This window comes from Poecile atricapillus, chromosome 32 (genome assembly GCF_030490865.1).
Source record: "Poecile atricapillus isolate bPoeAtr1 chromosome 32, bPoeAtr1.hap1, whole genome shotgun sequence".
Classification (NCBI taxonomy): domain Eukaryota; kingdom Metazoa; phylum Chordata; class Aves; order Passeriformes; family Paridae; genus Poecile; species Poecile atricapillus.
Window position 1 is genome coordinate 240,294 of NC_081280.1, and position 26,840 is coordinate 267,133.

General features: G+C 61.4%; 1 protein-coding gene and 1 long non-coding RNA gene across 6 annotated transcripts; one reads left to right on the forward strand and one right to left on the reverse strand.

Moving 5' to 3' along the window:
• Positions 1 to 742: 742 nt before the first annotated feature.
• Positions 743 to 26,039, forward strand: ATP4A (ATPase H+/K+ transporting subunit alpha). 4 transcript variants are annotated; one of them, XM_058860053.1, is made up of 24 exons: positions 743 to 806; positions 2,203 to 2,289; positions 2,711 to 2,770; positions 4,440 to 4,643; positions 5,488 to 5,601; positions 6,513 to 6,647; positions 7,340 to 7,457; positions 8,246 to 8,275; positions 8,421 to 8,659; positions 10,025 to 10,223; positions 11,224 to 11,333; positions 12,318 to 12,452; positions 13,863 to 14,043; positions 14,642 to 14,811; positions 16,053 to 16,189; positions 16,977 to 17,127; positions 18,215 to 18,383; positions 18,932 to 19,086; positions 19,585 to 19,708; positions 21,049 to 21,194; positions 22,597 to 22,730; positions 23,697 to 23,798; positions 24,549 to 24,640; positions 25,936 to 26,039. In XM_058860053.1, the coding sequence occupies exons 1-24, from the start codon at positions 795 to 797 to the stop codon at positions 25,962 to 25,964; spliced, it is 3,033 nt and encodes a 1,010-aa protein (XP_058716036.1). In that variant the 5' UTR covers positions 743 to 794; the 3' UTR covers positions 25,965 to 26,039. The 4 variants fall into 4 exon arrangements, with proteins under 4 accessions (XP_058716036.1, XP_058716038.1, XP_058716037.1 ...); XM_058860052.1 differs by lacking the exon at positions 8,246 to 8,275 and having other exon boundaries at positions 744 to 806; positions 8,391 to 8,659; XM_058860055.1 differs by lacking the exons at positions 8,246 to 8,275; positions 13,863 to 14,043; positions 14,642 to 14,811 and having other exon boundaries at positions 8,391 to 8,659.
• LOC131590164 (uncharacterized) lies at positions 25,965 to 26,835 on the reverse strand. Of its 2 annotated transcripts, none has more exons than XR_009279996.1 (3): positions 26,277 to 26,834; positions 26,135 to 26,185; positions 25,965 to 26,012 (listed from the first exon to the last, which is right to left on the reverse strand). It is a non-coding gene; the product is annotated as an uncharacterized LOC131590164 (long non-coding RNA). The 2 variants fall into 2 exon arrangements; XR_009279997.1 differs by having other exon boundaries at positions 25,970 to 26,012; positions 26,135 to 26,154; positions 26,288 to 26,835.
• Between the last annotated feature and the right edge of the window lie 5 nt (positions 26,836 to 26,840).

Here is a 26,840-nt window from a genome sequence, read left to right on the forward strand (position 1 = left end):
CAAAAGGAGCCGCCCCTCCCCCACCGCGATAAGCCCCGGGTTGATAAGGGGGGGGGAGGGGGGAGGGGGAGGGGGGAGGGGAAAGGGGGGGGGAGGGGCGAAATCCCGAATTTTCCCGCCTTTATCCAAAAAAAAAATAAAAAGGATAAAAAATGGTTCCTCCCCTCCCCCACTTCCAGGTGTCCCCCCAGGTGTCCCCTCCCCCACTCAGGTGTCCCCCAGGTGTCCCCAGGTGTCCCCTCCCCCTCCCCAGGTGTCCCCAGGTGTCCCCTCCCCCCATTCAGGTGTCCCCCATTGTCCCCTCCCCCCCTCAGGTGTCCCCAGGTGTCCCCTCCCCCCTTCAGGTGTCCCCCAGGTGTCCCCTCCCCCTCCCCAGGTGTCCCCCAGGTGCCCCAGGTGTCCCCCTCCCTGCATTCAGGTGTCCCCATTGTCCCCTCAGGTGTCCCCCAGGTGTCCCCTCTCCCCCTCCCAGGTGTCCCCTCCCCCTCCCAGGTGTCCCCAGGTGTCCCCTCCCCTCCCCAGGTGCCCCCCAGGTGTCCCCAGGTGTCCCCTCCCCCTCCCCAGGTGTCCCCTCCCCCCCTCCAGGTGCCCACAGGTGTTCCCCATCTTCCCCTCCCCCATTCAGGTGTCCCCCAGGTGTCCCCAGGTGTCCCCTCCCCAGGTGTCCCCCATTGTCCCCTCCCCCTCCCCAGGTGTGCCCAGGTGGGTCACCTTGGGGCGGTTCCCGCGGGGGTTTAAAAAGGGGGAACTGGGAGGGACTGGGAGAGACTGGGAGAGACCAGGAGAGAGCGGAGATGGGGATGGAGGTGAGCGGGGAGAGGGACGGGAGGGAGAGGGAGAGGAGGATGGAGAGGGGAGAGGGAAGGAGGGAGGGAGGGAGGATTGAAGGGAGATGGAGGAGGAGGATTGAAGGAGAGAGGGAGGGAGGAGAGGAGGATGGAGAGAGGGGGGAGATGGAGGGAGAGGGGAGATGGAGGAGGAGGATTGAGGGGAGAGGGAGGGAGGGAGGAGAGAGGGAGGAATGAAAAGAGAGATGGAGGAGGAGGAGGAGGATTGAGGAGAGATGGGAGAGGGGGAGGGAGGATGAAGGGAGAGAGGGAGGAGATGGAGAGGGGAGGATCGAGGGGAGAGGGATGGAGGGAGGGAGGAATGAAAGGAGAGAGGGAGGAAGGATCGAGGGGAGAGGGAGGGAGGAATGAGAGATGGGAGGGAGGGAGGGAGGATGAAGGGAGAGAGGGAGGAGATGGAGAGAGGAGGATCGAGGGGAGGGGGAAGCAGGGAGGGAGGAATGAAAGGAGAGAGGGACGGGAGGATCGAGGGAGAGGGAGGGAGGAAATGAGAGAGATGGAAGGAGGGAGGGAGGATGAAGGGAGAGAGGGAGGAGATGGAGGAGGAGGATTGAGGGAGAGGGATGGGAGGGAGGAGAGGAGAGAGGGAGGAATGAAAGGAGAGAGGGACGGGAGGATTGAGGAGAGATGGGAGAGGGATGGAGGAGAGGGGAGATGGAGGGAGGGAGGATGAAGAGAGAGAGGGAGGAGATGGAGAGAGGAGGATTGAGGGGAGAGGGGGAGGAGGGAGGGAGGATCGAGGGGAGATGGATGGAAAAGAGGATGAAAGAGAGAGGGAGGAAGGAAATGAGAGATGGAAGGAGAGAGGGAGAGGAGGATGGAGAGGGGAGAGGAAGGAGAGAGGATGAAGGGAGAGGGAGGAGATGGAAGGAGAGAGGGAGGATCGAGGGGAGAGGGACAGGAGATTGAGGGGAGATGGAATGAGGGAGGAGGAAGGAGGGAGGGAGGGAGGAAATGAGAGAGGGGAGAGGAGGATGGAGAGGGGATATGGAAGGAGGGAGGATCAAGGAGAGAGGGAGGAGGATCGAGGGGAGATGGAGGGAGGAGATGAGGAGAGGCAGAGGAGGAGGGAAGGAGCGGGGAGATGGAGGAGGAAGATCGAGGGGAGATGGAAGCAAGGAGGGAGGAATGAAAGGGGAGGGGAGGGAAGGATCAAAGAGAGATGGAGGAGGAGGAGGAGGAAGATGAAGGGAGAGAGGGAGGAGATGAGGAGAGGCAGAGGAGGGAGGGAGAGGGGAGATGGAGGAGGAGGATGGAGAGGGGAGATGGAGGAGGAGGAGGATGGAGAGGGAGATGGAGGGAGGATGAAGGGAGAGAGGGACCCCTACCCCCCCTCTGACCCCTCCCCCCTCAGAAGTTCGAGCTCGGCCCCTCCCCCCCCGCGCGGGGGCGGCGCAAGAAACGCGAGAGACTGGAGGAGATGAAACGGGAACTGGAACTGGTGAGACTGGGAGGGACTGGGATGGACTGGGAGGGACTGGGAGGGACTGGGATGGACTGGGAGGGACTGGGATGGACTGGGAGGGACTGGGGGAGACTGGGAGGGAACTGGGAGGGGACTGGGAGGGACTGGGAGGGACTGGGATGAACTGGGAGGGACTGGGATGGACTGGGATGGACTGGGAGGGGGTTGGGGGTTACTGGTTTATACTGGTTTGGGGTTACTGGGAGCACTGGGAGGGTCCTTGGGGTGGCTGTACTGGTTTAAACTGGTTTATACTGGTCCATACTGGTTTATACTGGTTTAAACTGGTCCGTACTGGTTTGTACTGGTTTAAACTGGTCCGTACTGGTTTATACTGGTTTAAACTGGCCTGTACTGGTTTGTACTGGTTTAAACTGGTCCGTACTGGTGCCCGCAGGACGATCACAAACTGGACGTGAAGGAGCTGGAGCTGAAATACAGCACCAACGCCAGCACGGTGACCTCTGACCCCTGAGTGACCCCTGAGTGACCCCTGAGTGACCCCTGAGTGACCCCCGAGTGACCCCTGAGTGACCCTGAGTGACCCTGAGTGACCCCTGAGTGACCCTGAGTGACCCCTGAGTGACCCCTGAGTGACCCCTGAATGACCCCTGAGTGACCCCTGAGTGACCCCAATGACCCCTGAGTGACCCCTGAGTGACCCCTGAGTGACCCCAATGACCCCTGAGTGACCCCTGAGTGACCATTTCCTGTCCCCAGGGTCTGTCCGAGGCGGCGGCGGCCGAGCGGCTCCTCAGGGACGGCCGGAACGAGCTGCGGCCACTGCTGACCCCTGAGTGACCCCTGAGTGACCCCTGAGTGACCCCAATGACCCCTGAGTGACCCCTGAGTGACCCCAATGACCCTGAGTGACCCCTGAGTGACCCCAATGACCCCTGAGTGACCATTTCCTGTCCCCAGGGTCTGTCCGAGGCGGCGGCGGCCGAGCGGCTCCTCAGGGACGGCCGGAACGAGCTGCGGCCGCCACTGACCCCTGACCCCTGAGTGACCCCTGACCCCTGAGTGACCCCTGAGTGACCCCAATGATCCCTGAGTGACCCCTGAGTGACCCCTGCTCTGTCCCCAGGGTCTGTCCGAGGCGGTGGCGGCCGAGCGGCTCCTCAGGGACGGCCGGAACGAGCTGCGGCCGCCACTGACCCCTGACCCCTGAGTGACCCCTGAGTGACCCCAATGACCCCTGAGTGACCCCTGACCCCTGAGTGACCATTTCCTGTCCCCAGGGTCTGTCCGAGGCGGCGGCGGCCGAGCGGCTCCTCAGGGACGGCCGGAACGAGCTGCGGCCACCGCTGACCCCTGACCCCTGAGTGACCCCTGAGTGACCCCTGACCCCTGAGTGACCCCTGAGTGACCCCAATGACCCCTGAGTGACCCCTGAGTGACCCCTGCTCTGTCCCCAGGGTCTGTCCGAGGCAGCAGCGGCCGAGCGGCTCCTCAGGGACGGCCGGAACGAGCTGCGGCCACTGCTGACCCCTGAGTGACCCCTGAGTGACCCCAATGACCCCTGAGTGACCCCTGAGTGACCCTGAGTGACCCCAATGACCCCTGAGTGACCCTTGAGTGACCCCTGAGTGACCCCTGAGTGACCCCAATGACCCCTGAGTGACCCAAATGACCCTGAGTGACCCCGAGTGACCCCTGAATGACCTGAGTGACCCTGAGTGACCCCTGAGTGACCCCAATGACCCCTGAGTGACCCCAATGACCCCTGAGTGACCCCTGAGTGACCCCTGAGTGACCCCAATGACCCCTGAGTGACCCCTGAGTGACCCCAATGACCCTGAGTGACCCCTGAGTGACCCCTGAGTGACCATTTCCTGTCCCCAGGGTCTGTCCGAGTCGGCGGCGGCCGAGCGGCTCCTCAGGGACGGCCGGAACGAGCTGCGGCCACTGCTGACCCCTGACCCCTGAGTGACCCCTGAGTGACCCCAATGACCATTTCCTGTCCCCAGGGTCTGTCCGAGGCGGCGGCGGCCGAGCGGCTCCTCAGGGACGGCCGGAACGAGCTGCGGCCACCGCTGACCCCTGAGTGACCCCTGACCCCTGAGTGACCCCTGAGTGACCCCAATGACCCCTGAGTGACCCCAATGACCATTTCCTGTCCCCAGGGTCTGTCCGAGGCGGCGGCGGCCGAGCGGCTCCTCAGGGACGGCCGGAACGAGCTGCGGCCGCCGCGGGGGACGCCGGGCTGGGCGCGCTTTGGCCGGCAGCTGGCCGGGGGCCTGCAGTGCCTGATGTGGGTGGCAGCGGTCATCTGCCTGACCGCCTACGGCGTCCAGCGGGGAGAGGGTGACCGGGGCAGCTCCGACAATGTGAGTACACCTGGACACCTGTAACACACCTGTAACACACCTGTAACACACCTGGACACATGTGGACACACCTGGGGGCAGTTATAACACACCTGGGGTCACCTGGCTGGGCTCATCTGCCTGACCGCCTACGGTGTCCAGCGGGGAGAGGGTGACCGGGGCAGCTCGGACAACGTGAGTACACCTGGGGTACCTGTAACACACCTGTAACACACCTGGACATACCTGGGGTACACCTGGACACACCTGGGGGCAGTTATAACACACCTGGGGTCAGTTATAACACACCTGGGGTCACCTGGCTGGGCTCATCTGCCTGACCGCCTACGGCGTCCAGCGGGGAGAGGGTGACCGGGGCAGCTCGGACAACGTGAGTACACCTGGACACACCTGAGATACACCTGGACACACCTGGGGTACCTGTAACACACCTGGGGTACACCTGAGATACCTGTAACACACCTGGGGTACACCTGGATACACCTGGGGTACCTGTAACACACCTGGGGTCACCTGGCTGGGCTCATCTGCCTGACCGCCTACGGTGTCCAGCGGGGAGAGGGTGACCCGGGCAGCTCCGACAATGTGAGTACACCTGGACACACCTGAGATACCTGTAACACACCTGGGGTACACCTGGACACATCTGGGCACACCTGTAACACACCTGGGCACACCTGTAGCACACCTGGGACACACCTGGGCACACCTGGGACACACCTGGACACACCTGGGGCACACCTGGACACACCTGTAGCACACCTGTAGCACACCTGGGGCACATCTGGGCACACCTGGGCACACCTGGGGGCCCAGCCCCGCTCTCACCTGGCCTCACCTGCAGCTGTACCTGGCCGTGGCTCTCATCGCCGTCGTGGTCGTCACCGGGTGCTTCGGGTACTACCAGGAGTTCAAGAGCACCAACATCATCGCCAGCTTCCGCAACCTGGTGCCGCAGGTGAGCGCACCTGGGACACACCTGGGGACAGCAAAAACACACCTGGGACACCTGGGGACAGAAAAAACACACCTGGGACACCTGGGGACACACCTGGGGACACCTGGGACAGAAAAAACACACCTGGGGACACCTGGGACACCTGGGGACACCTGGGGACACACCCGGGACACCTGGGGACAGCAAAAACACACCTGGGACACACCTGGGGACAGAAAAAACACACCTGGGGACACCTGGGGACACACCTGGGACACCTGGGGACACCTGGGGACACCTGGGACACCTGGGACAGCAAAAACACACCTGGGGACACCTGGGGGGAGCTGGGGACACCTGAGGACACCTGGGGACACACCTGGGACACCTGGGGACACACCTGGGACACCTGGGGACGTAAAAAACACACCTGGGGACACATCTGGGGTTACCTGGGGACAGCTGGGGACACCGGGGGACACCTGGGGGGAGCTGGGGACACCTGGGGGGAGAGAAAATCACACCTGGGGACACCTGGGCACACCTGGAGTTTATCTGGGCACACCTGTGCACACCTGGGGTCTCACCTGTGCTCACCTGTGCTCACCTGGACACACCTGGGCACACCTGGGGACACCTGTGCTCAGCTGTGGTGTCACCTGGTGTCTCACCTGAGCTCACCTGGGGACACCTGAGCTCACCTGGACACACCTGGGGACAGCTGGGGGTTATCTGGGCATACCTGTGGTGTCACCTGTGCACACCTGGTGTCTCACCTGTGCACACCTGGGCACACCTGTGGTGTCACCTGGTGTCTCACCTGGTGTCTCACCTGGGGTCTCACCTGGTGTCTCACCTGGGATATCACCTGTGGTCTCACCTGGTGTCTCACCTGGTGTCTCACCTGCTCTCACCTGCCCTCACCTGTGCAGCAAGCCACGGTGATCCGGGCGGGGCAGACCCTGCAGGTGAACGCGGCCGAGCTCGTCCTGGGGGACCTGGTGGAGATCAAAGGTGGAGATCGAGTCCCGGCCGACATCCGGATCCTGGCGGCGCAGGGCTGCAAGGTGAGCGCACCTGGGCACACCTGGAGCACACCTGGGGATAGCTGGGACACACCTGGGCACACCTGGGCACACCTGGAGCACACCTGGGGGGGATAAAACACACCTGGGGAAAGCTGGGGGGCAAAAAAACACACCTGGGCACACCTGGGGGGCAGGAAACACACCTGGGGACACCTGGGGACACCTGGGGACAGCTGGGACACACCTGGGGGGCAGGAAACACACCTGGGGACACACCTGGGGGGGATAAAAACACACCTGGACACACCTGGGCACACCTGGAACACACCTGGGGGGGATAAAACACAGTTGGGACACCTGGGGACACACCTGGGGACACCTGGGGAGAGCTGGGGACACCTCGGGGGCATCAAAACACACCTGGGGACACCTGGGACACACCTGAGGACACACCTGGGGACACACCTAGACGCACCTGGACACACCTGGGGACACAGCTGGACACACCTGGGCACACACCTGGAACACACCTGGGGACAGCTGGGACACACCTGGGCACACCTGGACACACCTGGGCACACCTGGGCATACACCTGGGCACACACCTGGGCACACCTGGGGACACCTGGGGGCACCTGGGGACACATCTGGGCACACCTGGGCACACCTGGACACAGCTGGACACAGCTGGGCACACCTGGATGCTCAGGTGTGGGCTGTACCTGGCCCAGGTGGACAATTCCTCGCTGACCGGGGAGTCGGAGCCGCAGCCGCGCTCACCTGAGTGCAGCCACGAGTCTCACCTGGAGAGCCGCAACATCGCCTTCTTCTCCACCATGTGCCTGGAGGGTGAGCACACCTGGGACACCTGGGGACACCTGGGACACCTGGGACACCTGGGGACATCAAAAACACACCTGGGGACACCTGGGACACACCTGGGGACACCTGGGACACACCTGGGGACACCTGGGACACCTGCGGACACCTGGGGATATCAAAAACACACCTGGGGACACCTGGGGACACCTGGGACACCTGGGGACACACCTGGGGACACCTGGGGACACCTGGGACACCTGGGACACCTGGGGACACCTGGGGACACCTGGGGACACCTGGGACACCTGGGACACCTGGGGACACCTGGAACACACCTGTAGACACCTGGGGACATCAAAAACACACCTGGGGACACCTGGGGACACCTGGAGACACCTGGGGACACCTGGGGACACCCAGAACACACCTGGGGACACCTGGGACACCTGGGGACATCAAAAACACACCTGGACACACCTGGGGACACCTGGGACACCTGGGGACACCTGGGGACATCAAAAACACACCTGGGGACACCTGGGGACACCCAGAACACACCTGGGGACACCTGGAACCCAGTCTAGAACACACCTGGAACACACCTGTAGACACCTGGGACACACCTGGGGACACCTGGGGTCACCTGTGTCACACCTGGGGACACCAAAACTCACCTGGGGACACACCTGGGTCACACCTGGACACACCTGGACACACCTGGGTCACACCTGGACACACCTGGACACACCTGGACACACCTGGGTCACACCTGGGGTTACCTGTGTCACACCTGAACCCCTCTCACCTGTCCCCAGGTACAGCCACAGGTCTGGTGATCAGCACAGGTGACCGCACGGTGATCGGCCGCATCGCCAGCCTGGCCTGGGGGGACACCTGGGTCACATCTGGGTCACTTGGGTCACACCTGAGGTCACCTGTGTCCCTCTCACCTGTCCCCAGGTACGGCCACGGGCCTGGTGATCAGCACAGGTGACCGCACGGTGATCGGCCGCATCGCCAGCCTGGCGTCAGGTGTGGAGAACGAGAAGACGCCGATCGCGGTGGAGATCGAGCACTTCGTGGACATCATCGCCGGGCTGGCCGTGCTCTTCGGCGGCACCTTCTTCGTGGTGGCCATGCTGATCGGATACCCCCTGCTGCGCGCCGTCGTCTTCTTCATGGCCATCGTGGTGGCCTACGTGCCCGAGGGGCTGCTGGCCACCGTCACGGTACGGCCACCTGGGCACACCTGGGGACACCTGGGGACAACTGGGGGTGATGGGTTGGGTGTAGGGAGTGAGGAACTCTTGAGGTGTTTATGGGTTCTACCAAAGGTTCTGAGGTCGTTATGGGGTCCCAGTGCAGTGTGGAGGGTCAGAGGGACAGGTGAGACCACCTGGGCACACCTGGGCACACCTGGACACACCTGGACACACCTGGGCACACCTGGGGGTGATGGGTTGGGTGTGGGGAGTGAGGAACTCTTGAGGTGTTTATGGGTTCTACCAAAGGTTCTGAGGTCATTATGGGGTCCCAACGCAGTGTGGAGGGTCAGAGGGACAGGTGGAGCTCACCTGAGCTCACCTGGGCACACCTGGACACACCTGGGGGTGATGGGTTGGGTGTAGGGAGTGAGGAACTCTTGAGGTGTTTATGGGTTCTACCAAAGGTTCCGAGGTCGTTATGGGGTCCCAACGCAGTGTGGAGGGTCAGAAGAACAGGTGGAGCTCACCTGGGCACACCTGGGCACACCTGGACACACCTGGGGACACCTGGGGGCAACTGGGAGTGAGGAACCCTTGAGGTGTTTATGGGTTCTACCAAAGGTTCTGAGGTCATTACGGGGTCCTGGTGCAGTGTGGAGGGTCAGAGGGACAGGTGGAGCTCACCTGGGCACACCTGGGCACACCTGGGGACACCTGGGTGCACCTGGGGGTGATGGGTTGGGTGTAGGGAGTGAGGAACCCTTGAGGTGTTTCTGGGTTCTACCAAAGGTTCTGAGGTCGTTATGGGGTCCCAGCACAGTGGGAGAGGTCAGAGGGACAGGTGGAGCTCACCTGGGCGCACCTGGACACACCTGGGGACACCTGGGCACACCGGGGCACACCTGGGAGTGAGGAACCCTTGAGGTGTTTATGGGTTCTACCAAAGGTTCTGAGGTCATTATGGGGTCCCAGTGCAGTGTGGAGGGTCCGAGGGACAGGTGGAGCTCACCTGGGCACACCTGGGGACACCTGGGGACACCTGGACACACCTGGGGGTGATGGGTTGGGTGTGGGAAGTGAGGAACTCTTGAGGTGTTTATGGGTTCTACCAAAGGTTCTGGGGGTTCTGAGGTCCTTATGGGGTCCCAGCACAGTGGGAGAGGTCAGAGGGACAGGTGGAGCTCACCTGGGCACACCTGGGCACACCTGGACACACCTGGGCACACCTGGAGTGAGGAACCCTTGAGGTTTTTCTGGGTCCTACCAAAAGTTCTGGAAGCTCCGAGCTCCTCAGGAGCTCCCAGCCCCACCCGGGGGGGGGCCCAGGTGAGCACCCCTCACCTGTCCAGGTGTGCCGTGACCCAGCCAGGTGTGCTCTCACCTGCCCAGGTGTGCCTGTCGCTGACGGCCAAGCGCCTGGCGCGCAGGAACTGCGTGGTGAAGAACCTGGAGGCCGTGGAGACCCTGGGCTCCACCTCCGTCATCTGCTCCGACAAGACCGGGACCCTCACCCAGAACCGCATGACCGTGGCACACCTGTGGTTCGACGGACAGGTGCACACGGCCGACACCACCGAGGACCAGTCAGGTGAGGGGGGAGAACATGGGGACACACCTGGACACATCTGGGGACACCTGGGGACACCAAAACACACCTGGGGACACCTGGGGACACACCTGGACACACCTGGGGACACCTGGGACAGCCAAAACACACCTGGGGACACCTGGGGACACCCAGAACACACCTGGGGACACCTGGGGACACCCAGAACACACCTGGACACACCTGGGGACACCTGGGGACACCTGGGACACACCTGGGGACACCCAGAACCGCATGACCGTGGCTCACCTGTGGTTCGACGGACAGGTGCACGCGGCCGACACCACCGAGGACCAGTCAGGTGAGGGGGACACACGGGGACACCTGGGGACACACCTGGGGACACCTGGGGACACCCAGAACACACCTGGGGACACCAAAACACACCTGGAACACACCTGGGGACACCTGGGGACAGCCAAAATACACCTGGAACACACCTGGGGACACCTGGGGACACCTGGGGACAGCTGGGAACACCCAGAACACACCTGGGGACACCTGGGGACACCTGGGGACACCAAAACACACCTGGACACACCTGGGGACACCTGGGGACACCTGGAACACACCTGGGGACAGCCAAAATACACCTGGACACACCTGTCACACACCTGTCACACACCTGTCACACACCTGGACACACCTGGGACACACCTGGGACACACCTGGACACACCTGTCACACACCTGTCACCTGTCACACACCTGTCACACACCTGTCACACACATGGACACACCTGTCCCACACCTGTCACCCACCTGTCACTCACCTGTCCCCTGTCACACACCTGTCACACGCCTGTCCCACGCCTGGGGACACACCTGTACACACCTGTCCCACGCCTGTCACCCACCTGTCACACACCTGTCACACACCTGTCACCTGTCACCTGTCACCTGTCACCTGTCACACCTGTCACACACCTGTCACCTGTCACCTGTCCCCTGTCCCCTGTCCCACACCTGTCCCCTCCCCCCAGGTGAGAGCTTTGACCAATCCTCACCCTCCTGGGCTCTGCTCAGCCAGGTGATCACACTCTGCAACCGCGCCCAGTTCAAACCCGGCCAGGACAGCGTACCTGTGGCACAGGTGGGACTGGGACAGACTGGGAGGGACTGGGAGGGACTGGGAGGGACTGGGAGGGGATTGGGAGGGACTGGGATGGACTGGGACCAAACTGGGATGAACTGGGAGGGACTGGGAGGGACTGGGATGGACTGGGAGGGGGCTGGGACCGACTGGGATGGACTGGGATGGACTGGGAGGGAACTGGGATGGACTGGGATGGACTGGGATGGACTGGGACCAAACTGGGACCAAACTGGGACCAAACTGGGAGGGACTGGGATGAACTGGGAGGGAACTGGGAGGGAACTGGGAGGAACTGGGAGGGACTGGTTTGAACTGGTTTGTGGTTTTGGTTACTGGTTTGGGGTTTTGGTTACTGGTTTGAACTGGTTTGAACTGCTTTGAACTGGTTTGTGGATTTGGTTACTGGATTGTACTGGTTTGAACTGGTTTGGGGTTTGAGGTTACTGGTTTGTGGTTTTCGTTACTGGTTTGAACTGGTTTGAACTGATTTGGACTGATTTTAACTGGTTTGAACTGGTTTGTTGTTTTGGTTACTGGTTTGGGTTTTCAGTTACTGCTTTGAACTGGTTTGAACTGGTTTGAACTGGTTTGGGGTTTGAGGTTACTGGTCTGTGGTTTCGGTTACTGGTTTGAACTGGTTTGAACTGGTTTGAACTGGTTTGGGGTTCGGGGTTACTGGTTTGGGGTTACTGGGAGGGACTGGTTTGAACTGGTTTGAACTGGTTTGAACTGGTTTGAACTGGTTTGTGGTTTTGGTTACTGGGTTGGGGTTTTGGTTACTGGTTTGGACTGGTTTGAACTGATTTGGACTGATTTGAACTGGTTTGAACTGGTTTGGGGTTTGGGGTTACTGGTTTGAACTGGTTTGAACTGGTTTGAACTGGTTTGAACTGGTTTGAGGTTACTGGTTCGGGTTTCTCGTTACTGGTTTGAACTGGGAGGGGAGGTGAGCGTGTCCTGACGGCGGCCCCGCCCCCTTAGCGTGACGTCATCGGTGACGCCTCGGAGACGGCGCTGCTCAAGTTCGCGGAAGTGACGTCAGGGCCGGTGGCGGCCGCCAGGGGGCGCTGCCCGAAAATCGTGGAGCTCCCGTTCAACTCCACCAACAAATTCCAGGTGAGAAACAACACCTGGACAGGTGGGGGAACACCTGGAGAGGTGAGAAACAACACCTGGACAGGTGAGAGAACACCTGGAGAGGTGAAACAGAACACCTGGAGAGGTGAGGGAACACCTGGAGAGGTGAGACAGGTGAGAGAGAACACCTGGAGAGGTGAGACAGGTGAGGAACAACACCTGGACAGGTGGGGGAACACCTGGACAGGTGAGACAGGTGAGAGACAACACCTGGAGAGGTGAGAGACAACACCTGGAAAGGTGAGACAGGTGAGAGACAACACCTGGAGAGGTGAGACAGGTGAGGAACAACACCTGGACAGGTGAGACAGGTGAGGAACAACACCTGGAGAGGTGAGAGAACACCTGGACAGGTGAGGGGGAACACCTGGAGAGGTGAGAGAACACCTGGAGAGGTGAGAGAGGTGAGAAACAACACCTGGAGAGGTGAGAGAACACCTGGAGAGGTGAAACAGAACACCTGGAGAGGTGAGAGAACACCTGGAGAGGTGAGGGAACACCTGGAGAGGTGAGAGAACACCTGGACAGGTGAGAGAACACCTGGACAGGTGAGAGACACCTGGAGAGGTGAGAGAACACCTGGACAGGTGAGACAGAACACCTGGAGAGGTGAGAGAACACCTGGACAGGTGAGAGACACCTGGACAGGTGAGACAGAACACCTGGAGAGGTGAAGGGGAACACCTGGACAGGTGAGAGAACACCTGGAGAGGTGAGACAGCTGGGGGAGAACACCTGGACAGGTGAGAGAACACCTGGAGAGGTGAGGGAACACCTGGACAGGTGAGGGAACACCTGGAGAGGTGAGACAGGTGAGAGAGAACACCTGGACAGGTGAGAGACACCTGAAGAGGTGAGAGAACACCTGGACAGGTGAGGTGGGACTCCAGGTGTACTCCAGGTGTATCAGGTGCACTCCTGGTGTACTCCAGGTGTATCAGGGATACTCCAGGTGTATCAGGTGTACTCCAGGTGTACTCCAGGTGTGACTCACCTGTCCATGTCTCACCTGTGCAGGTGTCGGTGCACGAGGCGGGTGGGCGGCAGCTCCTGGTGCTCAAGGGCGGGGCTGGGTGTACTCCAGGTGTACTCCAGGTGTACTCCAGGTGTACCCAGGTGTATCAGGGATACTCCAGGTGTACTCCCGGTGTACTCCAGGTGTACCCAGGTGTACCTGTCTCTCACCTGTGCAGGTGTCGGTGCACGAGGCGGGCGGGCGGCAGCTCCTGGTGCTCAAGGGTGGGGCTGGGTGTGCTCCAGGTGTACTCCAGGTGTATCAGGGATACTCCAGGTGTACTCCAGGTGTATCAGGGATACTCCAGGTGTACTCCAGGTGCATCAGGTGTACTCCAGGTGTACTCCAGCTGTACCTGTCTCTCACCTGTGCAGGTGTCGGTGCACGAGGCGGGCGGGCGGCAGCTCCTGGTGCTCAAGGGCGCCCCCGAGCGGGTCCTGGAGCGGTGCCGGGGGTACCTGCGGGGGGGGGAGGAGCAGCCCCTGGACCCCCAATGGAGGCGGAGCCTGGAGGAGGCGTACGCGGAGCTGGGGGGGAGGGGCGAGAGGGTGCTCGGTGAGTGGGGGAGGGGCTGGGGGGTGGGGGAGGGGGTGGGGTGGGTGGGGGAGGGGCTGGGGGGTGGGGGAGGGGGTGGGAGTGAGGGGGAGGGGTTGGAAGGGATGGGGGAGGGGCTGGGTGGGTGGGGGAGGGGTTGTGGTGGGTGGGGGAGGGGTTGTGGTGGGTGGGGGAGGGGTTGTGGTGGGTGGGGGAGGGGCTGGGGTGTGGGGGGAGGGGAAAGGGTGAGTGAGCCCCTCCGCCCATCCCCCACTAACGACCCCCCCCAAGGTCCCCAAATGTCCCAAATCCCCTCGGTGACCCCAACAATGACCCCAGTAATGACCCCAGTGACCCCAGTGACCCCAACAATGACCCCAGTGACCCCAATAATGACCCCAGTGACCCCAACAGTGACCCCAGTGACCCCTGTGACCCCAGTAATGACCCCCAGTGACCCCAGTGTCCCCAGTGACCCCAATAATGACCCCAATAATGACCCCAGTGACCCCAACAGTGACCCCAGTGACCCCACTGACCCCAACAGTGACCCCAATAATGACCCCAGTGACCCCACTGACCCCTGTGATGTCCCCAATGTCCCCAATGTCCCCCCCAGGTTTCAGTGCCCGCTGGCTGCCCCCGGACACCGTCCCACCGGACACTGACCCCTCGGCCCTGGCCGAAGTGGCCACCGGGCTCTGCTTCGCGGGGCTCGTGTCCCTCATCGACCCCCCCAGGGCCACCGTCCCCCAGGCCGTGCGCAAGTGCCGGACAGCCGGGATACGGGTGAGGATGGACAGATGGACAGATGGACACTGGGGACACTGGGGACACTGGGGACATCACTGGGGACAGCCGGGATACGGGTGAGGACAGATGGACATTGGGGACATTGGGGACAGCCGGGATACGGGTGAGGATGGACAGATGGACAGATGGACAGACGGACACTGGGGACATTGGGGACATTGGGGACATCACTGGGGACAGCCGGGATACGGGTGAGGATGGACAGATGGACATTGGGGACATTGGGGACATCACTGGGGACAGCCGGGATACGGGTGAGGACAGATGGACACGGGGACATTGGGGACACTGGGGACACTGGGGACAGCTGGGATACGGGTGAGGATGGACAGATGGACACTGGGGACATTGGGGACAGCCGGGATACGGGTGAGGATGGACAGACGGACAGATGGACATTGGGGACACTGGGGACACTGGGGACATCATTGGGGACACTGGGGACAGCCGGGATACGGGTGAGGATGGACAGATGGACAGATGGACACTGGGGACATCATTGGGGACACTGGGGACAGCCGGGATACGGGTGAGGACGGACAGATGGACAGATGGACATTGGGGACATTGGGGACATCACTGGGGACAGCCAGGATACGGGTGAGGATGGACAGATGGACAGATGGACACTGGGGACATCATTGGGGACATTGGGGACATCACTGGGGACAGCCAGGATACGGGTGAGGATGGACAGATGGACACTGGGGACACTGGGGACATTGGGGACATCACTGGGGACATCACTGGGGACATCACTGGGGACATTGGGGACATGGGGACATCACTGGGGACAGCCGGGATACGGGTGAGGACAGATGGACAGATGGACACTGGGGACATTTGGGGGGTGAGCCCACGGGTGGGACAGGTGAGTCAGGTGAGCCCCAGGTGAGCCCCAGGTGATCATGGTGACAGGTGACCCCTCCAGGTGTCCCCAGGTGACCCCAAGTGACCCCCAGGTGTCCCCAGATGTGTCCCCAGGTGACTCAGGTGTGTCCCCACAGGTGATCATGGTGACAGGTGACCCCCCCAGGTGACCCAGGTGTGTCCCCACAGGTGATCATGGTGACAGGTGACCCCCCCAGGTGTGTCCCCAGGTGACCCAGGTGTGTCCCCACAGGTGATCATGGTGACAGGTGACCCCCCCAGGTGACTCAGGTGTGTCCCCAGGTGACCCCAGGTGTCCCCAGGTGACCCCAGGTGTGTCCCCACAGGTGATCATGGTGACAGGTGACCACCCCATCACGGCCAAGGCCATCGCGGCCGCGGTCGGGATCATCTCCGAGGGCTCCGAGACCCCCGAGGACGTCGCCGCGCGCCTGCGCCTGCCCCTGGAGCAGGTGGACCCCAGGTGAGGCCCCGCGAGGGGCACAGGTGGCACCAGGGGTGGCCAGGTGTCCCCAGGTGTCCCCAGGTGTGTCCCCAGGTGTCCCCAGGTGTCCCCAGGTGTGTCCAGGTGTGTCCGGGTGTCCCCAGGTGTCCCCAGGTTTGTCCCAGGTGCACTCAGGTGTCCCCAGGTGTGCCCCAGGTGTGCTCAGGTGTCCCCAGGTGTCCCCAGGTGTATCCAGGTGTGTCCAGGTGTCACCAGGTGTTCCCAGGTGTGTCCCAGGTGTCCCCAGGTGTATCCAGGTGTGTCCAGGTGTATCTCAGGTGTCCCCAGGTGTGTCCCAGGTGTGTCTCAGGTGTCCCCAGGTGTATCCAGGTGTCCCCAGGTGTATCCAGGTGTATCCAGGTGTATCCAGGTGCACTCAGGTGTATCTCAGGTGTCCCCAGGTGTATCTCAGGTGTATCTCAGGTGTCCCCAGGTGTGCTCAGGTGTGTTTTTTGGCAGACAGGCGAGGGCCCGGGTGGTGATGGGGACCGAGCTGGCCTCGATGGCCCCGGGGACGTTGGAGGAGCTGCTGTGGGTGTGTCCAGGTGTATCCAGGTGTATCTCAGGTGTATCCAGGTGTACCCAGGTGTGTTTTTTGGCAGACAGGCGAGGGCCAGGGTGGTGACAGGGACCGAGCTGGCCTCGATGGCCCCGGGGACGTTGGAGGAGCTGCTGTGGGTGTGGCTGTGGGTGTGTCCAGGTGTGTCCAGGTGTGTCCAGGTGTCCCCAGGTGTCCCCAGGTGTACCCAGGTGTGTTCTCTGGCAGACAGGCGAGGGCCAGGGTGGTGACAGGGACCGAGCTGGCCTCGATGGCCCCGGGGACGTTGGAGGAGCTGCTCCGCACCCACCCCGAGATGGTTTTCGCTCGGACGTCGCCGCAGCAGAAATTGGTGATCGTGGAGAGCTGCCAGCGCCTGGTGGGGACACGGGGGGACATCGGGGGGGTCTGGGGACATTGGGGGGGTCTGGGGGGGTCTGGGGGGGTCTGGGGACATCAGGGGGGGTCTGGGGACATCAGGGGGGGTCTGGGGACACCGGGGGAGGGGTTTGGGGACACGGAGGGATTGGGGGATTGGGGGTGTCTCCATTGTCCCCGGTGTTTCCGACACCGCAAACGACCCCAAGGTCTCAAATGTCCCCAAACTTCCCCAAATGTCCCCCAAAACCAACCCCCGGTGTCCCCAATGTCCCAAGTGTCCCCAGAGCCCCCCAAAACCCCCCAAAGCCAACCCCCCCAGTGTCCCCAACCCAACCCCTGATGTCCCCGGTGTCCCCAATGTCCCCAATCCCCTCGGTGTCCCCAGGGCGCCATCGTGGCGGTGACAGGTGACGGTGTCAACGACTCCAACCCCCCCAAAACCCCCCCAAAACCCCCCAAATCCCCCCAAAACCCCCCCAAACCAACCCCCAGTGTCCCCAAACCCGATGTCCCCAATGTCCCCAATGTCCCCAATGTCCCCAGTGTCCCCCCGGTGTCCCCAGGGCGCCATCGTGGCGGTGACAGGTGACGGTGTCAACGACTCCAACCCCCCCAAAACCCCCCCAAAACCCCCCAAAATCCCCCAAAACCCCCCAAAACCCCCTAAAATCCCCCCCAAACCAACCCCCAGTGTCCCCAAACCCCATGTCCTTGATGTCCCCGATGTCCCCAATGTCCCCAACCCCCCCCCGGTGTCCCCAGGGCGCCATCGTGGCGGTGACAGGTGACGGCGTCAACGACTCCAACCCCCCGTAAAACCCCCCAAAATCCCCCCAAAACCCCCCAAAATCCCCCCAAAATCTCCCCCAAACCCAACCCCCAATGTCCCCAATGTCCCCAATGTCCCCAATGTCCCCAGGGCGCCATCGTGGCGGTGACAGGTGACGGCATCAACGACTCCAACCCCTGTAAAACCCCCAAAATCCCCCCAAAATCCCCCCAAAACCAACACCAGGTGTCCCCAAACCCGATGTCCTTGATGTCCCCGGTGTCCCCAACCCCCCCGGTGTCCCCGGTGTCCCCAGGGCGCCATCGTGGCGGTGACAGGTGACGGCGTCAACGACTCCCCGGCGCTGAAGAAAGCCGACATCGGGGTGGCCATGGGCATCGCCGGCTCCGACGCCGCCAAGAACGCGGCCGACATGATCCTGTTGGACGACAACTTCGCCTCCATCGTCACCGGGGTGGAGCAAGGTGAGTGACACACCTGGACACACCTGGGGACATCAAAAACACACCTGGGGACACACCTGGGGACACCTGGGGACACACCTGGACACACCTGGGGACACCTGGGGACATGGGGACACACCTGGGGGAACGGGGCCGACATGATCCTGCTGGACGACAACTTCGCTTCTATTGTCACCGGGGTGGAGCAAGGTGAGTGACACACCTGGACACACCTGGGGACACACCTGGGGACACCTGGGGACATCAAAAACACACCTGGGGACATGGGGACACACCTGGGGGAACGCGGCCGACATGATCCTGCTGGACGACAACTTCGCTTCTATCGTCACCGGCGTGGAGCAAGGTGAGTGACACACCTGGGGACACACCTGGATACACCTGGGGACACCTGGGGACACCTGGGGACACACCTGGGGACACCTGGGGACACCTGGGGACACACCTGGGGACACACCTGGACACACCTGGGGACACACCTGGGGACACACCTGGGCTCACCTGGGCTCACCTGGGCTCACCTGGCCCCTCCCCCCCCCCCCCCCCAGGCCGGCTGATTTTTGACAACCTGAAGAAATCCATCGCCTACACCTTGACCAAGAACATTCCGGAACTGACGCCGTACCTGATCTACATCACGGCCAGCGTGCCCCTCCCCCTGGGCTGCATCACCATCCTCTTCATCGAGCTCTGCACCGACATCGTGAGCGCACCTGGGCACACCTGGGCACACCTGGGATACACCTGGGGACACCGGGGGGCACCTGGGCACACCTGGGGACACCTGGGCACACCTGGGGACACCTGGGCACACCTGGGGACATCTGGGGACAGCTGGGGACACCTGGGGACAGCTGGGGACACCTGGGACACACCTGGGGACACCTGGGACTCCCCTGGGGACACCTGGGGGCACCTGGGGACACCTGGGACTCCCCTGGGAACACCTGGGGACACCTGGGGACACCTGGGGACACCTGGACTCACCTGGGGACATCTGGGGACACCTGGGGACACCTGGGCACACCTGGGCACACCTGGGACTCACCTGGGGCTCACCTGAACCCCCCAAACCCCAATTTCAGGCTCCCCCAGGTGGGTTTCGGGGGTCCCTCAGGTGCGTGGGCGTGGTCCCGGCTGGCCCCGCCCCTCTCCTGTTCTCACCTGTTGGCCTCACCTGTTGGTCTCACCTGTGCCGCAGTTCCCGTCGGTGTCGCTGGCGTACGAGCGCGCCGAGAGTGACATCATGCACCTGAAACCGCGCAACCCCCGGCGCGACCGATTGGTCAACGAGCCCCTGGCGGCGTACTCCTACTTCCAGATAGGTGAGGGACAGGTGTGCACAGGTGAGCTCACCTGGGCTCACCTGGGGTCACCTGGGGTCACCTGGGGGTGTACTCCTACTTCCAGATAGGTGAGGGACAGGTGTGCACAGGTGAGCTCACCTGGGCTCACCTGGGGGTGTACTCCTACTTCCAGATAGGTGAGGGACAGGTGTGGGACAGGTGAGCTCACCTGGGGTCACCTGGGGTCACCTGGCGGCGTACTCCTACTTCCAGATAGGTGAGGGACAGGTGAGCTCACCTGGGCTCACCTGGGCTCACCTGGGGTCACCTGGGGGCGTACTCCTACTTCCAGATAGGTGAGCACAGGTGTGCACAGGTGAGCTCACACCTGGACAGGTGTGCACACCTGGGGTCACCTGGGGTCACCTGGCGGCGTATTCCTACTTCCAGATAGGTGAGGGACAGGTGTGCTCACCTGGACAGGTGAGGGACAGGTGAGGGACAGGTGAGGGACAGGTGTGGGACAGGTGTGGGACAGGTGAGCTTACCTGGGCTCACCTGGGGTCACCTGGCGGCGTACTCCTACTTCCAGATAGGTGAGGGACAGGTGTGGGACAGGTGAGCTCACACCTGGACAGGTGTGCACACCTGGGGTCACCTGGGGTCACCTGGGGTCACCTGGGGTCACCTGGGGTCACCTGGTGGCATATTCCTACTTCCAGATAGGTGAGGGACAGGTGTGCACAGGTGAGGGACAGGTGAGCTCACCTGGGGTCACCTGGGGTCACCTGGGGTCACCTGGGGTCACCTGGGTTTGGGGTTACCTGTGTGTGCACACACCTGACTGTCCCAACACCTGATGTCTGAGGTCTCACCTGTCCTTACCTGTACCTCACCTGTATCTCACCTGTTCTGTCACCTGTTCTGTCACCTGTTCTGTCACCTGTTCTGTCACCTGTCTCACCTGTCCCCAGGTGCGATCCAGTCCTGTTCTCACCTGTCTCACCTGTCTCACCTGTCTCACCTGTTGTTCTCACCTGTCCGCAGGTGCGATCCAGTCCTGTCTCACCTGTTCTCACCTGTTCTCACCTGTCTCACCTGTCTCACCTGTGCCCAGGTGTGATCCAGTCCCTCACCTCTCTCACCTGTCTCACCTGTCTCACCTGTCTCACCTGTTGTTCTCACCTGTGCCCAGGTGCGATCCAGTCCTGTTCTCACCTGTCTCACCTGTCTCACCTGTCTCACCTGTTGTTCTCACCTGTGCCCAGGTGCGATCCAGTCCTGTTCTCACCTGTTCTCACCTGTCTCACCTGTCTCACCTATTGTTCTCACCTGTCTCACCTGTCTCACCTGTCTCACCTGTTCTCACCTGTCCGCAGGTGCGATCCAGTCCTTCGCGGGTTTCACCGATTATTTCGTGGCCATGGCTCAGGAGGGTTGGTGGCCGCTGCTGGTGCTGGGGCTGCGCCCGCGCTGGGAGGACGCGCACCTGCAGGACCTGCAGGACAGTTACGGACAGGAGTGGGTAAATACACCTGGACACACCTGTACACACCTGTGAACACCTGTACACGCCTGTATATACCTGTATATACCTGTATGTTCACCTGTATGTTCACCTGTATGTTCACCTGTACACACACCTGTGCTCTCCTGAGCGCACCTGCAGGACCTGCAGGACAGCTACGGGCAGGAATGGGTAAATACACCTGTACACACCTGTACACACCTGTACACACCTGTACATACCTGTATATACCTGTATATACCTGTATATACCTGTATATTCACCTGTACACACACCTGTGCTCTCCTGAGCGCACCTGCAGGACCTGCAGGACAGTTATGGACAGGAATGGGTAAATACACCTGTACACACCTGTACACACCTGTATATACCTGTATATACCTGTACACACCTGTATATTCACCTGTATGTTCACCTGTACACACACCTGTGCTCTCCTGAGCGCACCTGCAGGACCTGCAGGACAGCTACGGACAGGAATGGGTGAGTGAACACCTGTACACACCTGTACACACCTGTACACACCTGTATATACCTGTGAACACCTGTATACACCTGTATATACCTGTATATACCCGTATATTCACCTGTACACACACCTGTGCTCTCCTGAGCGCACCTGCAGGACCTGCAGGACAGCTACGGGCAGGAATGGGTGAGTGCACACCTGTACACACCTGTACACACCTGTACACACCTGTACACACCTGTATATACCTGTATGTTCACCTGTACACGCACCTGTGCTCTCCTGAGCGCACCTGCAGGACCTGCAGGACAGCTACGGCCAGGAATGGGTGAGTGTTTACCTGTGCACACCTGTACACACCTGTACACACCTGTACACACCTGTACTGTCCTGTGTACTCACGTGTGTGCTCACCTGTACACACACCTGTGCTCTCCTGAGCGCACCTGCAGGACCTGCAGGACAGCTATGGACAGGAATGGGTAAATACACCTGGACACACCTGTGAACACCTGTACACACCTGTACACACCTGTATATTCACCTGTATATACCTGTATACACCTGTACACACACCTGTGCTCTCCTGAGCGCACCTGCAGGACCTGCAGGACAGTTATGGACAGGAATGGGTGGGTAAATACACCTGTACACACCTGTACACACCTGTACACACCTGTACACACCTGTACACACCTGTATATACCTGTATATACCTGTATGTTCACCTGTACACACACCTGTGCTCTCCTGAGCGCACCTGCAGGACCTGCAGGACAGTTATGGACAGGAATGGGTGAGTGCACACCTGTACACACCTGTGAACACCTGTGAACACCTGTATATACCTGTACACACCTGTACACACCTGTACACACACAGACACACCTGTACACACCTGAGCTTACCTGTTCTCACCTGTCTTTGCAGACCTTTGCCCAGCGCAGGTACCAGCAGTACACCTGTTACACCGTGTTCTTCATCAGCATCGAGATGTGTCAGATCGCCGACGTGCTGATCCGGAAAACGCGACGGCTCTCCCTGTTCCAGCAGGGACCCTTCAGGTACACCTGGACACACCTGGGTACACCTGGGGACAGGTGTGATGCACCTGGGGGGTGTTTGGGTACACCTGGGGACAGATGTGACACACCTGGACAGGTGTGGCACACCTGGGGACACCTGGGGACAGGTGTGACACACCTGGGGACACCTGGGGACACCTGGGGACAGGTGTGATACACCTGTTACGGGTTGTACAGATAACACAGGTGCTATCACAGGTGTCAGGCAACACAGGGAACGCTTGTACAGGTACAGTTGTACAGGTCACAGGTGTTATCACAGGTGTCACAGGTGTAATTCAGGTGTATCCAACAGGAACCGCACCCTGGTGGTCGCCATCGTGTTCCAGGTGTTATAAATGATATCACAGGTGTTATCACAGGTGTCACAGCTGTTCCAGGTGTTATCAGAGGTGTCAGGTGACACAGGTGACACAGGTAACAGGTAATACAGGTGTCACAGGTGTAATTCAGGTGTACCCAACAGGAACCGCACCCTGGTGGTCGCCATCGTGTTCCAGGTGTTATAAATGATATCACAGGTGTTATCACAGGTGTCACAGGTGTTATCACAGGTGTTATCACAGGTGTCACAGGTGACATAGGTGACACAGGTAACAGGTAATACAGGTGTCACAGGTGTAATTCAGGTGTACCCAACAGGAACCGCACCCTGGTGGTCGCCATCGTGTTCCAGGTGTTATAAATGATATCACAGGTGTTATCTCAGGTGTCAGGTGACACAGGTGTCACAGGTGTTCCAGGTGTTATCACAGGTGTCACAGGTGTCACAGGTGGCACAGGTGACACTCAGGTGTGTTTCAGGAACCGCACCCTGGTGGTCGCCATCGTGTTCCAGGTGTTATAAATGATATCACAGGTGTTCCAGGTGTTATCACAGGTGTTATCACAGGTGACACAGGTGACACTCAGGTGTATCTCAGGTGACACTCAGGTGTGTTTCAGGAACCGCACCCTGGTGGTCGCCATCGTGTTCCAGGTGTGCATCGGCTGCTTCCTCTGCTACTGCCCGGGGATGCCCAACATCTTCAACTTCATGCCCATCAGGTGAGCGCACCTGGGCACCCCAAACACACCTGGGGACCCCGAAACACACCTGGGGACCCCGAAACACACCTGGAGAGCCCTAAAATACACCTGGGGAGCCCTAAAATACACCTGGGCACCCCAAACACACCTGGGGGGGCAAAAACACACCTGGGGAACCCCGAAACACACCTGGGGAACCCCGAAACACACCTGGGGAGCCCAAAATACACCTGGGGAGCCCTAAAATACACCTGGGGAGCCCTAAAATACACCTGGGCACCCCAAACACACCTGGGGGGGCAAAAACACACCTGGGGAGCCCAAAACACACCTGGGAACCCCAAAAACACACCTGGGCACCCCGAAACACACCTGGGGGGGCAAAAAATACAGCTGGAGAACCCTAAAATACACCTGGGGACCCCAAAATATACCTGGGGGAACCAAAATGCACCTGGGGACCCTGAGACACACCTGGGGAGCCCTAAAATACACCTGGAGAACCCTAAAATACACCTGGGGAGCCACAAAAATACACCTGGGGAGCCCTAAAATACACCTGGAGAGCCCCAAAATACACCTGGGGACCCCAAAATACACCTGGGGGAACCAAAATGCACCTGGGGACCCTGAAACACACCTGGGGAGCCCAAAATACACCTGGGGAGTCCCTGAAACACACCCAGGGCACACCTGGGCACACCTGGGCACACCTGGGCACACCTGGGCACACCTGGGCACACCTGAGCAGGTGTTGGCCCCGCCCAGGTTCCAGTGGTGGTTGGTGCCGATGCCCTTCGGGCTCCTCATCCTCATCTACGACGAGATCCGGAAACTCGGAGTGCGGAGACACCCGGGCAGTGAGTGACACACCTGGGCACACCTGGGCACACCTGGGGACACCTGGGGACACACCTGGGGACACCTGGGGGGGCTGGGGACATCAAAAACACACCTGGGCACACCTGGGGACACCTGGGGACACCTGGGCACACCTGGGGGGGCTGGGGACACCTGAACGCACCTGGGGGGCTGGGGAACACACCTGGGGACACTCGGGCAGTGAGTGACACACCTGGGCACACCTGGAACACCTGGGGGGGCTGGGGACACCTGGGCACACCTGGACACACCTGGGCACACCTGGGACACCTGGGGACACCTGGGGACACCTGGGGACAGCTGGGGACAGCTGGGGACACCTGGACACACCTGGGGACACACCTGCGGACACCTGGGGACACCTGGGGATCCCTGGGGATACACTTGGGGACACCTGGGGACATCAAAAACACACCTGGGCACACCTGGGGGGGCTGGGGACAGCTGGGGACACCTGGGGACAGACCTGGGGACACCTGGGCACACCTGGGGACACCTGGCACACCTGGGGACACCTGGGCACACCTGGGGACACCTGGGGACACCTGGGGACACCTGAATGCACCTGGGGGGGGCTGGGGAACACACCTGGGGACACCCAGGCAGTGAGTGACACACCTGGGGACACCTGGGGATCCCTGGGGATACACTTGGGGACAGCTGGGGACATCAAAAACACACCTGGGGACACCTGGGGGGGCTGGGGAGAGCTGGGGACACCTGGAGATCACCTGCGGACATCTGGGCACACCTGGGGACACCTGGGGACAGGTCTGGGGGCACCTGGGGACACCTGGGGACATCAAAAACACACCTGGGGACAGCTGGGGACACCTGGGGATACTTGAGATACACCTAGACACACCTGGGGGGGCTGGGGAGAGCTGGGGACACCTGGAGATCACCTGGGGACATCTGGGCACACCTGGGGACACCTGGGGACACCTGGACACACCTGGGGACACCTGGGGTACAGCTGGGGACACCTGAGGACACCTGGGGACACCTGGGGACACACCTGGGGACAGCTGGGGACACCTGGGGATACTTGAGATACACCTAGACACACCTGGGGGGGGGCTGGGGACAGCTGGGGACACCTGGAGATCACCTGGGGACACCTGGGGACACCTGGGGGAGCTGGGGACACACCCGGGGACACCTGGAGCTCACCTGGGGACAGCTGGGGACACCTGGGGACACACCTGGGGCACATCCAGGGGTACCTGGGGGCTGCCCCACCCTCACCTGTCTGGGTTCTCTCCCCCCCGAGGTTGGTGGGATCGGGAACTTTACTACTGAGACACCTGGAGCTCACCTGGAGCTCACCTGAGACCCCCTGGGACCCCCCTGGGACACCTGGGACCCTCCCTGGACACCTGGGACCCTCCCTGGACACCTGGAGCTCACCTGGAGCTCACCTGGAACACCTGGAGCTCACCTGGAGCTCACCTGAGACCCCCCTGGGACACCTGGGACCCTCCCTGAACACCTGGAGCTCACCTGGAGCTCACCTGGAACACCTGGGACCCTCCCTGGACACCTGGAGCTCACCTGGGACCCCCCTGGGACACCTGGGACCCTCCTTGGACACCTGGGACCCTCCCTGGACACCTGGAGCTCACCTGGAGCTCACCTGGGACCCCCCTGGAACCCTCCCTGGACACCTGGAGCTCACCTGGAGCTCACCTGAGACCCCTCTGGGACACCTGGGACCCTCCTTGGACACCTGGAGCTCACCTGGAGCTCACCTGGAACACCTGGAACCCTCCCTGAACACCTGGAGCTCACCTGGGCCCCTCCCCCATTGCTGGGACTCACCTGGGACCCACTCAGGACCCCCCTGGGACACCTGGAGCTCACCTGGAGCTCACCTGGAACACCTGGGACCCCCCTGGGACACCTGGGACCCTCCTTGGACACCTGGAGCTCACCTGGGCCCCTCCCCCCATCGCTGGGACCCACCTGGACCCACCCAGGACCCTCCTCAGATACCTGGGACCCACCTGGGACCCACCTGGGACCCACCTGCAGACCTGGAACCGCTCCTGGGACTCACCTGGGACCATCCTTGGACACCTGGAGCCCACCTGGGCCCCTCCCCCATCACTGGGACCCCCCCTGGGCCCCTCCCCCGCACACCTGGACTGGATCCCCCCTCCCCCACCCCCCGTCCCC